This window comes from Phyllobates terribilis, unplaced genomic scaffold, assembly GCF_046119375.1.
Source record: "Phyllobates terribilis strain yellow unplaced genomic scaffold, ASM4611937v1 Scaffold_1__5_contigs__length_1240528914, whole genome shotgun sequence".
Lineage (NCBI taxonomy): Eukaryota > Metazoa > Chordata > Amphibia > Anura > Dendrobatidae > Phyllobates > Phyllobates terribilis.
In genome coordinates, this window is record NW_027362761.1 from 38,751,775 (window position 1) to 38,763,034 (window position 11,260).

At 37.7% G+C, this 11,260-nt stretch overlaps 1 protein-coding gene across 2 annotated transcripts in view; it reads left to right on the plus strand.

The window, feature by feature from the left end:
- The window catches only part of NCAN (neurocan), a 398,804-nt gene extending 388,881 nt beyond the window's left edge, over nucleotides 1-9,923 (plus strand). For both annotated transcript variants that reach the window (XM_073661046.1, XM_073661047.1), the window contains 5 exons: nucleotides 2,934-3,092; nucleotides 3,958-4,040; nucleotides 4,418-4,562; nucleotides 7,769-7,951; nucleotides 8,920-9,923. In XM_073661046.1, coding sequence (XP_073517147.1) covers nucleotides 2,934-3,092; nucleotides 3,958-4,040; nucleotides 4,418-4,562; nucleotides 7,769-7,951; nucleotides 8,920-9,110 — 761 coding nt within the window. In that variant the 3' untranslated portion in view covers nucleotides 9,111-9,923. The remainder of the gene's footprint in view (nucleotides 1-2,933; nucleotides 3,093-3,957; nucleotides 4,041-4,417; nucleotides 4,563-7,768; nucleotides 7,952-8,919) is intronic.
- The last annotated feature ends 1,337 nt before the right edge of the window (nucleotides 9,924-11,260 follow it).

The window sequence follows — 11,260 nt, forward strand, 5'->3', positions numbered from 1 at the left end:
GTACCAGAACTTGAACCAGAACCCGAACCCCAATGAAAACAATGGGTACCCGAACATTTGATCTGAAAAATTCTCTCTCTCTGCAACAGACTTTGCCCGGAATGCCAAACATTGCATTGGATTTCCGGAAGAAGTCTGTGTTTGGCGATTAGCACCGGACACTAACTGTCTGGTACAAACCCCAAACGTTCAAGTTTGGGTTCGCTCATCATTATTAAGGGCAAATTGTCTATTTCACACTAGGCCACTAATTTTAAAATCAGCTTTGAGACCATATAGTTATAATGTATGGAGTTTGTATATCCACTGAAACTCTCTTTTTTCAATATTTATACTTTACTGCCTCCACATTTGGGTGGAGCTATACGATCTATGATAGGGAGCCAGAGCTGCCACTTATTGTGATTGTGTTCGACAAAATATTTGGATACAAGAAGATTCAACCTCCTTTTCCTTATGGTGTAACGGTGATGATTGGCACGGGTATTAAAGTCCTATTTCATCTCACCAATATACCATAAGGTAGGGGCACTGTGGAAGGTAAACAAAAAAATCAATATAGTAGATTAGATCATATCTGATATCAGAACTTGCTGGGTCACAGGATGTGAAAAGTTATCTCCTTGCAACTTGTCACTGAAAGTATCTCTTTCTAGCCTCCCCTGTAAGGTAAAACTGTGTGTCCACTTTAGAGGTCACTATATCCGGCCTCACTAGCTTGTCTTTAATATTACATGACCTGTAGTATGAGAATAACATGGAATCCACTTAGTAGCCATTGGTAAACAACAGTATATCATTGCCCAATGTTCACTTAAAACATCTGCCATTTAATATCTCTGTTCTCAAAATGTAAAAAAGAAGGGAATTCCATCCTGGTTAGTTGTACTCATGGTAGAGAATTGTTGTAAAGTAACGCTTTCCATATCCTCTACTCTTTTTCTTGTGCATCAGTCTCTTGGGATAACCCTTTGCTTCAAATTTCTAAGACATCGCTGTCACTGTTCTGTACATGCATAGTATCACTCGCTATCCTCTCGAGACTGAGGAATTGACTACAGTGGCAAGAATTTAGGCGTGTTATGATGATGGCTATGCTCAAATCTCAACAGATTATTCCTATATTCCTATCTGTAGGTTTAATTCTGATAAACGTTTTACTTTCACATATTCTCGCATCCAATTTCTGGACATCTTGGTGACCTGTCAGTACACACAACTGATTACACTTTATGTTAAACCTATGGATAGGAAAAAATTGTTGAGATTTGAGAGCAGCCATCCTTTCAACATGCACAAATCCTCACTTCATAGTCATTTCTTATAGTCAAGAGGATAATAAACAATATTACACAGTTGTAGAGAGGGTTATTATACTTCAATACTCAATCAGGAGTACAACTAGCCAGACTAGATAGATAGATAGATAGATAGATAGATAGATAGATAGATATGGGATAGATAGATAGATAGATAGATAGATGGATAGATAGATAGATAGATAGATAGATAGATATGAGGTAGATAGATAGATACTGTAGATAGATAGATAGATAGATAGATAGATAGATAGATAGATAGATAGATAGATAGATAGATAGAGTTGAAACCAGAAGTTACACCAGTTTTGTCAGGAGGAATGGGCCCAAATTCTGGCCAACTAAGAAGCTTGTGGAAGGATGGCCCAAACGTTTGACCCAAGTCATTCAGTTTAAGGGCAATGGTACCAAATACTAATGAAATGTATGTAAACTTTTGACTTTGCAGTAAGTAATAAAAATGTCTTAAAACACTATTATTTTTTTTTAATAAATCCTTTATTTTAACACTAAATAACAAGTACAGTTACCAACACTGTCACTGTACTTATTATATATGTGACTGACATGTTTCTATCTATCTAATTTAGGTGTGATGCTCTATTCTTTCTGTTCTAAATTTTCGGGCACCGGTGTATGCCGCTGATGAATTGCCGGCTTTTCATGTTTCACTGTGGGCACTGTTCCCATCGATTTGGGCAATCACTGTAATGCCACAAGCACCATGGCTGTGGCATTACAGTGAGTGCCAGACAATCCCTGCATGTTGATTGGTGCTCTAAATAGCGCCAAACATACAGGACGGGGACCCGAGCTCCCGCCCGAGCATAGCGCAAGTACTCGGCAAGCTCCGAGCATCTCGAGTATTGAGATGCTCGGGCGAGTACCGAGCAATGTTGAGCATGCTCGCTCATCACTAATAGATAGATAATTTAAGGGAAACCTATGGAATTACATAATATTTGAGATGATTACTCATGAAATATGTCATTATTGTTATTTAAGTCATAATTATAGAAAAACACAACCCTAAAAGCAAAAAGAAAGTTAAATTCTGTGTTAATGACTTTATGGGCTATATGGCAAAAAATTTTTCAGGAACAAGATGGATTTTATAAGTGTTTTGCATATCAAATAAATTCACAAAAAGCCTGGTCACTGAAAAATCTCTTCTTCTAAAGAAATTTTGTTTAGTGTGAACTATGCCCAGAGACAAACAATTCTTAAAACAATTTAGAAGACGTGTTATGGGAAAGGATACAGTGAATTGCTAAGGTCTGGGTGTACATCAATCCTGTTTTAGACAATTTATCTACAAATACACAACATTCAGGATCTAAGAGTTGGCGTCCTGTTAAGATCACTCCAGGAGCACAACAAACAGTCCTGAAAGAGAAGCGAAAGAACGCAAGGGTAATAGCAAAAGACCTTTTGAAGAATCATAATATAATGTTATAGAGATAAATAGAAAGTCAGACAGATATAAATAAAGTTCATAAAAATACTTCATTTATAACAATAATCTAAAAAATATATCTAAACATTGCCTCTGACCCTTGCAGCTATTTGTTTTCCTCCTATATTTATATGCATGATTTACTTTTTCTTTTTTAGACACGGAAGGGTGTGATCACAATTGGCACAAATTCCAGGGTTCTTGTTATCGTTATTTCCCGCAACGACGGCCATGGGAAGAGGCTGAAAGGGACTGTCGAAGAAGATCTGGGCATCTGACAAGCATCCATTCCCAAGAGGAACAGGCATTTATTAACAGTAAGTATAATATATTTACATGTGCAAATATCTGGGGTGGATACAGACATCAAGAAAGGTATATGTGCCCTGTGCGTTACCAGAGCTCTTTACAGATCCACTAGATTTATATTATGCAGTAAGGAAATCGTCTTAGCTGCAATCAAATAGATAGAGGGAAGTTGCATTTAAAAGGGTTGTCTCGGATATGAAAAAAGAATAAATAGTAAAATCTGGAAATCTGATAATATAAAAAATACCCAATACTCTCTTGCTCAATCTTCAATTCTGCAGCCGTCCTTGCTGTTCCCCATCTTCATTTTTTTTTAATTCCTTGCGGCGTTGATGTGTCACATGTGACCACTGCCACCTATGATTTCTCTCAAGGGTGATGCTAACATGTACAGCATGAGACTTCTAAGCTAGTAACTGGCTGCAGCGGTCTTGTGAATGTATGTGACATGATGACTGCAGAGAATTATAGAAAGACTGATGTGGATCACTGCATTGTTAAAATTATGGAATTACTCCTTTACATATACTTGGACCCTGGTGCGGCTTTACAGGTTGCACACATTGTCTGTCTGTCCCAGGCAAATGCATGTAATGGTGAAGCATCATCATTGATGCAGGTTATAAATTGCTACACATGATCAGTTTTCATCACATTTAACAATGCCATTTTTTAACGATTTTCTAAGCCTTTTTCTCCATATTTGGCTATCTTCACACAGACAACTCTGGTGACCCATAGCATATTTTGTCTGAAAAAAAATTTGCAAGATATTAAAAGATTTATCTGGTTCAACAGTGTGGTCTGTTGTCTCAAATATTTTGCTTCATAAGTCGGTTAAGTATAATTGGTTTGCATTGTGCTCCTATATAGGTTTTGGCCGGGAGAATACCTGGATTGGTCTCAATGACAGGACGGTAGAACAGGATTTCCAATGGACAGATAATACAGCACTGGTGAGTAAGCAGCTAGACCAATTACATGGCGTGCCATTGCATCAGTTTATCAAAACTTCCATGTTTGCATAACATTATCATGCCTTAAAAAATTCATAACTTTGTTCAGTTTTCAGCATGGCTAATAATTTTTGTAAACTCAGTACAATTCTATTAAGTTGAGCTTGTGCAAAAGCTATGTAAGTAGGTTGTATAGAGAGTGCCGATGTTGTCACGTGTCACTTAATAGAATCTACAATAAATTCTGTAGGATAATGTGATGAATCCATCTGCATGACTACATTATTATGCATATTGGTGTCTAGTTTCGAATGCTACCACTACGCATTATTTTTCTCAAAGTGATATACGCACTCTGATATTAATGTCTGTTACAGCAATTTGAGAGTTGGCGGGATCAACAGCCTGATAATTTTTTTGCTGGAGGTGAAGACTGTGTGGTAATGGTTTCTCATGAGGAGGGCAAGTGGAATGATGTCCCGTGTAACTACAACCTGCCCTATATCTGCAAGAAAGGGACTGGTAAGAATGTCCTCATCTGATATTATTTCTTAATATGAACTTTACTCATACAGTTATATGAAAAAGTTTAGGGACCCCTATTAATCTTAAGCTTAATGTTTTATAAAAATTGGTGTTATTGCAACAGCTATTTCAGTTTGATATATGTAATAACTGTTGGACACAGTAATGTTTCTGCCTTGAAATGAGGTTTATTGTACTAACAGAAAATGTGCAATCTGCATTCAAACAAAATTTGACAGGTGCATAAGTATGGGCACCCTTATCATTTTCTTGTTTTAAATACTCCTACCTACTTTTTACTGACTTACTAAAGCCCTTTTTTTGGTTTTGTAACCTCATTGAGCTTTGAACTTCATAGCCAGGTGTATGCAATCATGAGAAAAGCTACTTAAAGTGGCCACTTGCAAGTTGTTCTCCTGTTTGAATCTCCTCTGAAGAGTGGCATCATGGGCTCCTCAAAACAACTGTCAAATGATCTGAAAACAAAGATTATTCAACATAGTTTTTCAGGGGAAGAATACAGAAAGCTGTCTCAGAGATTTAACCTGTCAGTTTCCACTATGAGGAACATAGTAAGGAAAAGGAAGAACACAGGGACAGTTCTTGTTAAGGCCAGAAGTGGCAGGCCAAGAAAAACATCAGAAAGGCAGAGAAGAAGAATGGTGAGATCAGTCAAGGACAATCCTCAGACCACCTCCAGAGAGCAGCAGCATCAATTTGCTGCAGATGGTGTCACTGTGCATCGGTCAACTATACAACGCACTTTGCACAAGGAGAAGCTGTATGGGAGAGTGATGCGAAAGAAGCCGTTTCTGCAAGCATGCCACAAACAGAGTCGGCTGAGGTATGCAAAAGCACATTTGGAGAAGCCAATTTCTTTTTGGAAGAAGGTCCTGTGGACTGATGAAACCAAGATTGAGTTGTTTGGTCATACAAAAAGGCGTTATGCATGGCGGCAAAAAAACACAGCATTCCAAGAAAAACACTTGCTACCCACAGTAAAATTTGGTGCAGGTTCCATCATGCTTTGGGGCTGTGTGGCCAATGCCGGCACCGGGAATCTTGTTAAAGTTGAGGGACGCATGGATTCCACTCAGTATCGGCAGATTATTGACAATAATGTTCAAGAATCAGTGACAAAGTTGAAGTTACGCAGGGGATGGATCTTTCAGCAAGACAATGATCCAAAACACCGCTCCAAATCTACTCAGGCATTCATGCAGAGGAACAATTACAATGTTCTGGAATGGCCATCCCAGTCCCCAGACCTGAATATCATTGAACATCTGTGGGATCATTTCAAGAGGGCTGTCCATGCTCGGCGACCATCAAACTTAACTGAACTGGAATTGTTTTGTAAAGAGGAACGGTCAAAAATACCTTCATCCAGGATCCAGGAAATCATTAAAAGATACAGGAAGCGACTAGAGGCTGTTATTTTTGCAAAAGGAGGATCTACTAAATATTAATGTCACTTTTCTGGTGAGGTGCCCATACTTAGGCACCTGTCAAATTTTGTTTGAATGCAGATTGCACATTTTCTGTTAGTACAATAAACCTCATTTCAAGGCAGAAACATTACTGTGTCCAACAGATATTACATATATCAAACTGAAATAGCTGTTGCAAAAACAGCAATTTTTATAAAACATTAAGCTTAAGATTAATAGGGGTGCCCAAACTTTTTCATATAACTGTATATTTGTAGCATTACATTTTCCCACATAGACTAATATACATTCCTCAACATTGAAATGGCAATACGAAGACGGAAAAGTCATGGAAATATAGAAATTAAAGGATCGATACACATGTTAATTATATGCAACTGGTGAAAGAAATAGAAACATTGGCAAAACATCTCAATTTATTCAGTATCAAGTATGAGCGCAAAAAATACACGCTCTTATGCGCTATTAGGTTATTAGTTGTTGTCTGAGGAATGTTCTGCCATTCTGAATATACTTGGGCACGCAAATCATTAATACCAGCTGCTGCTGGCAGGTCACATTGCCAACCAATGACGACCGAAATGTGCTCGATCGAGACACTGCAGGCCATTGAAGTGCGTTTAGACCATGCAGCATGCTCATAGTAGCATCAGCAACATTATTCCTTACATTGTCACATTCAAAAATGGCTTCTGCGACATTTTGTAGAAATGGCCATACCACTGGTTCTATGACTCCTACTCCATTAGTATAACTAGTATGATGTTTTCTTGACATTCTAAGGTCTCTTCATTGCATTGCCTATGTGGTCTCCAGACCAATCTTTGGCTATAATTGTATCCAAGACAAATGCACAAGTCATAGCTGAAGAACATAGACCTCCCTTCCGGCCTACATTGCCATCTTACCCTGCACCATGATAGCCTTTGAGAGTGGTGGTGTATGGTCAGAGGAACACGTGAAGCTGTATGGCTCAAATCCCAAATGCCTTTTGATGGATTGTGTAGTCACTTTTTGACACCTTGGGCTTGGTATTTGATGTCCATTTTTGCTTGCAGTTGAGAATGGATCAGTCATGGAACCAGTGGTATGGTCATTTCTCTAAAGTGTCCCAGGACCTATTTTTTAACACAACAATGTCAGGCCATATATTGCTCATGTTACTGTAAGCAGACTGTGTGGTCTAAATATGCTACCATGTCCTGCCACCCATCTGGGACATTATTGGTCGGTAATTGCAAAGGCAGCTGCCAGAAGCAGATCTTGATGACCTGTGTACCCAAGTGTATTCAGCATGGCATAACATTCTTCAGAAAACCTTTAACCCCTTCATGACCAGGCTATTTTTCTTTTTTTTTTACTTTTTTTCCTCGCCTTTTTCCAAGAACCGTCACTTTTTTATTTTTCTGTCCATATAGCAGTATGAGGGCTTGTTTCTTGTGTCAAAGACCTGACATATGATGTCGTCATATGTCAGGAAGAGGTTAATAACCTCATTGATAGCATACCGAGGTGTGTAAGTGCGTGTTTTTCTGTGGCTCTCATACTCTATAGTGAATAAATTGAGATGTTCTGAAAATTTTGTTTCCATTTTGTCATCATTTTTATGTCTTTCGATTCTGTGATTTCCATACATTCATGACTTTTCCTTCTTGGTGTTGCAATTTAAATATTGAGGGGTGTAGTTTAACGAAATGAAAGATTAGATAAATGTTTTGTTCAGTAGTTAAGATCACCATTTTATTTCCATAGTGCTTTGCAGCACACCTCCTACAGTTAGAAATGCCCATGTCATTGGCAAAAAGAAGGAGAAATACAGTATCCATTCCACCGTGCGGTACCAGTGCCAAGATGGCTTCATACAGCGACATGTACCAACTATTCGATGTCACAAGAATGGAAGATGGGACAAGCCTAGAATCCTTTGTGTTAAACGTGCGTATGCCTATATATCTTGTTACTTTATAGGATAGCTATTAGGGTTGAGCGAGTATGTTCTGTCCGAGTATGCTCGGGCCGAGCTCCGAGTATTTATAGCTGCTCGGTGATAAGGTTAAATCGCTCCCGTGTGCATGATTTGCGACTGTTTGACAGCTTTATTACATGGGAGGAATGTGTAAGAAATAGACATTCCTCACATGTAATAAAGCTGTCAAACAGTTGCAAATCATGCACACGGGAGCGATTCAACCATATCACCGAGCAGCTATAAATACTCGGAGCTCGGCCCAAGCATACTCGGCGAAAGGGTTAATAGAACATACTCGCTCAACACTAATAGCTATCATTAAAAATAATGAAAACATTTTAGCTCTCCATTTTTTATGAATGTTTCAACTCTTTTTTTAACTACTAGACATAAATAATTTTCTATTTTTATCAGATTCTATTTGTACAAAAATACAATATCATTGATGTCAACATTGTGGTTATCTACAATACACCTCAAGGCTGTGGTGAATTCCAGAACCAGTAGTCGCAGGTCTCTGTTCTCTTTAGTTCCTGGCTGTACTGTTCTTCTCCAACAAACAGAAACAATGTGCACCACCTGCGTAGATAGGAGACATCTCATAATGAATGGCTGGATTTAGGTAGACATATTAACGTAAAAAGTTGTCTGACAGAAAGTGTGATTATAGTTAGATGGATGAAATGTTCATAGTTCCTGAGAAAAATATTTGTTTTTCTTAATTCTTTCATAAGACAATTATGCTATCAAGCGGTACCAATGAACAGCCAACTAAAGTATGGCAGTTTCCTCTGTAGGATCACATTACATGCTTTTGCTCTGGCTCCTGTACTGATTCCCATCACTAGGGTCAAGCAACAATGGTCTATTATTCTAAATCTTAAATCATGTAAAATAAATTTTGTGTATTAGTAACTTTTTTTTTACCAAACAGCCCGAAGACATCACAGGACACGAAGACATCATCATCAGCACAGACACCATCCACACAACCAGCATCATAACCACCACCACCATAATAATAACCACCACCACCATCATCATCACCACCAACACAAATCCCATCGTGAGAGGAGAAAAGAGGAGCAGCACCTACACCGGAGAGCTAAGGACACATACTATTAATGAGCATCCACTTATTGTCCTCTGCATTCCATCTTCTACTGAGAAACCCATCTTGTTTGGGAGCAATCAACATGATGCAGGAGAAGACTTATCAATTCCAAAACAAAATAGTATTAGATATTTACAAGAGCATTCCTAGTAAGTCCCTGCTGCAAACAGTACCAGACTAAATATCGATCTCATTACTTTTTTGAGTAAATCTGGTGTTTAGAATTGTGCAAGTCTAACTGGGCAGCATTGTTTAATAAGCCAAATGACAGTATGAAAATAGGTACAAAATTCAGAAGATCAATCGACACCATGTAGTTTATTGTGTTATTTGTCATATATCCATCCAGTTATATAAGAACAGACAACACAACATCAAGAACTCTAGGTCTTGGTTATTGGATTCATCTTATAGCCTCCTTCTTTGAAAACATTACCGTAAGAAGGAGATGAAGCTTATCTGATTGTTGAAGAATGGTCTTCCGAATGAAGAAGTTCACATGTGACTTGCCCTTATGCATGTGAAGTAGAAAACTTAAAAATCCATTAAAGGGGCAAGTCTATATGTTAAAGTAATGGAAGACATTGATACGTAGATGGGTGTAAGAGCAAAAAGCACACCAATAATTCGGTATTTACAATATGAAATGTCATAGTATATTTTGATCATCTTACTGCTGTGGAACCATATTGCTGAAGGATTCCTTAATTGTGTTCTCTCTAACAGTCTATGACTTTTATTACGGCATGGTTTTGGTGTTTTGAAAGTGTTATATGACCCATTTTCTTAAGGAAGTTACCATAGAAAAACATGTACAACAAGAAGGAATTAGTAGTATCTATTACCTGATTAAGACTCATTAACTCTCATTAAATTGAAAGCATAAGAGACATTTACATCTTATACCATAGTTCCTATGGAGCCAACCACAATTTTGAAGTGAACTTTGTTCTTCTATCGTGTTGCTCCAAGGCAATGTAAGAATAGATGAAAATTATGTGCATCATACATCATTTAGAGCTCACATTAATTCTGTTAAGCCAAATAAATGGACCACTAAGGTGCTTCTTGCTCCTTCTTGTTCTAGGTGCATTTAATCAATAAATGAAAAAAAGGAATGTCCACTTCAATATAGAGCAGTAGTCTTCTGTTCCCATTTCCAATGCAAGGAAACAATTTATTATGACCTGCTCTACCAGCATCATTATGTAATATACAAATTTTAGGTTTCTGAAGGACTAAGGAATGGGGTCGGTGAAGGGAAAGTTACGGGTGGGAAAAGGGTGGGGGGCTCTGTCTTTTGTATTATTACTGTTTGCTTACAAATGAAATGTAGTGCCGTTTTGTGGTAGGAATATTATCTTCTAGTTCTTGCTGGGTCTCTTGCTCAACCTTTGTTATTGAAAAATATGGGTATGAGTGAGTACATTTATGCATTTATATATATTTTGTGTACATGAATAAAAAGTCATAGGATGGGCTCATGTACACTGTTACTTTTTCCTGTATTCTCCTTTCCTGTTTGGCTATTACAAAAAAACAGGCTATACAACTCACCATTTTTAATAGTCCTTTATTATGGAAGAATAGCACAGCCTATGCTGCTGAATTACAGAGAAGAGAATAATGGAGGGAAAATAGTAGTGTACAAGTACCCTAGTGTCCATCTGTCATTTTACCAGCTATGATTGTGTTGCTTTGAATATGGTCATAGATAGAGATAAGTATGGCAATCATAATCTGATTGGCTTTTGTGATTTTTTTAGGCTACAAAAGGGTATAACTTTGAAACGTTAAAAGAGCCATGCATTTGATTATTATATCACATTCTTTATAGAATCTTCATTGCAGAAAATGATCATGTGACTTCCCATAATTCTTTTTGATTAAAAGATAAATCAAACGTCTTTATACAATATATTTGTTGTTTTTTGTGTATAATGTTGCAGATTTCTACTTTCAGCAGAATCATCAGCATTCAGACATTGTCGTTGAATGAACTGTCTTAGGCCACGTTCACACGTTCAGTATTTGGTGAGTATTTTGTACCTCAGTATTTGTAAGCCAAAACCAGAGTGGAACAATCAGAGGAAAAGTATAATAGAAACACGTCACCACTTCTGGATTTATCATCCACTCCTGGTTTTGGCTTACGAATACT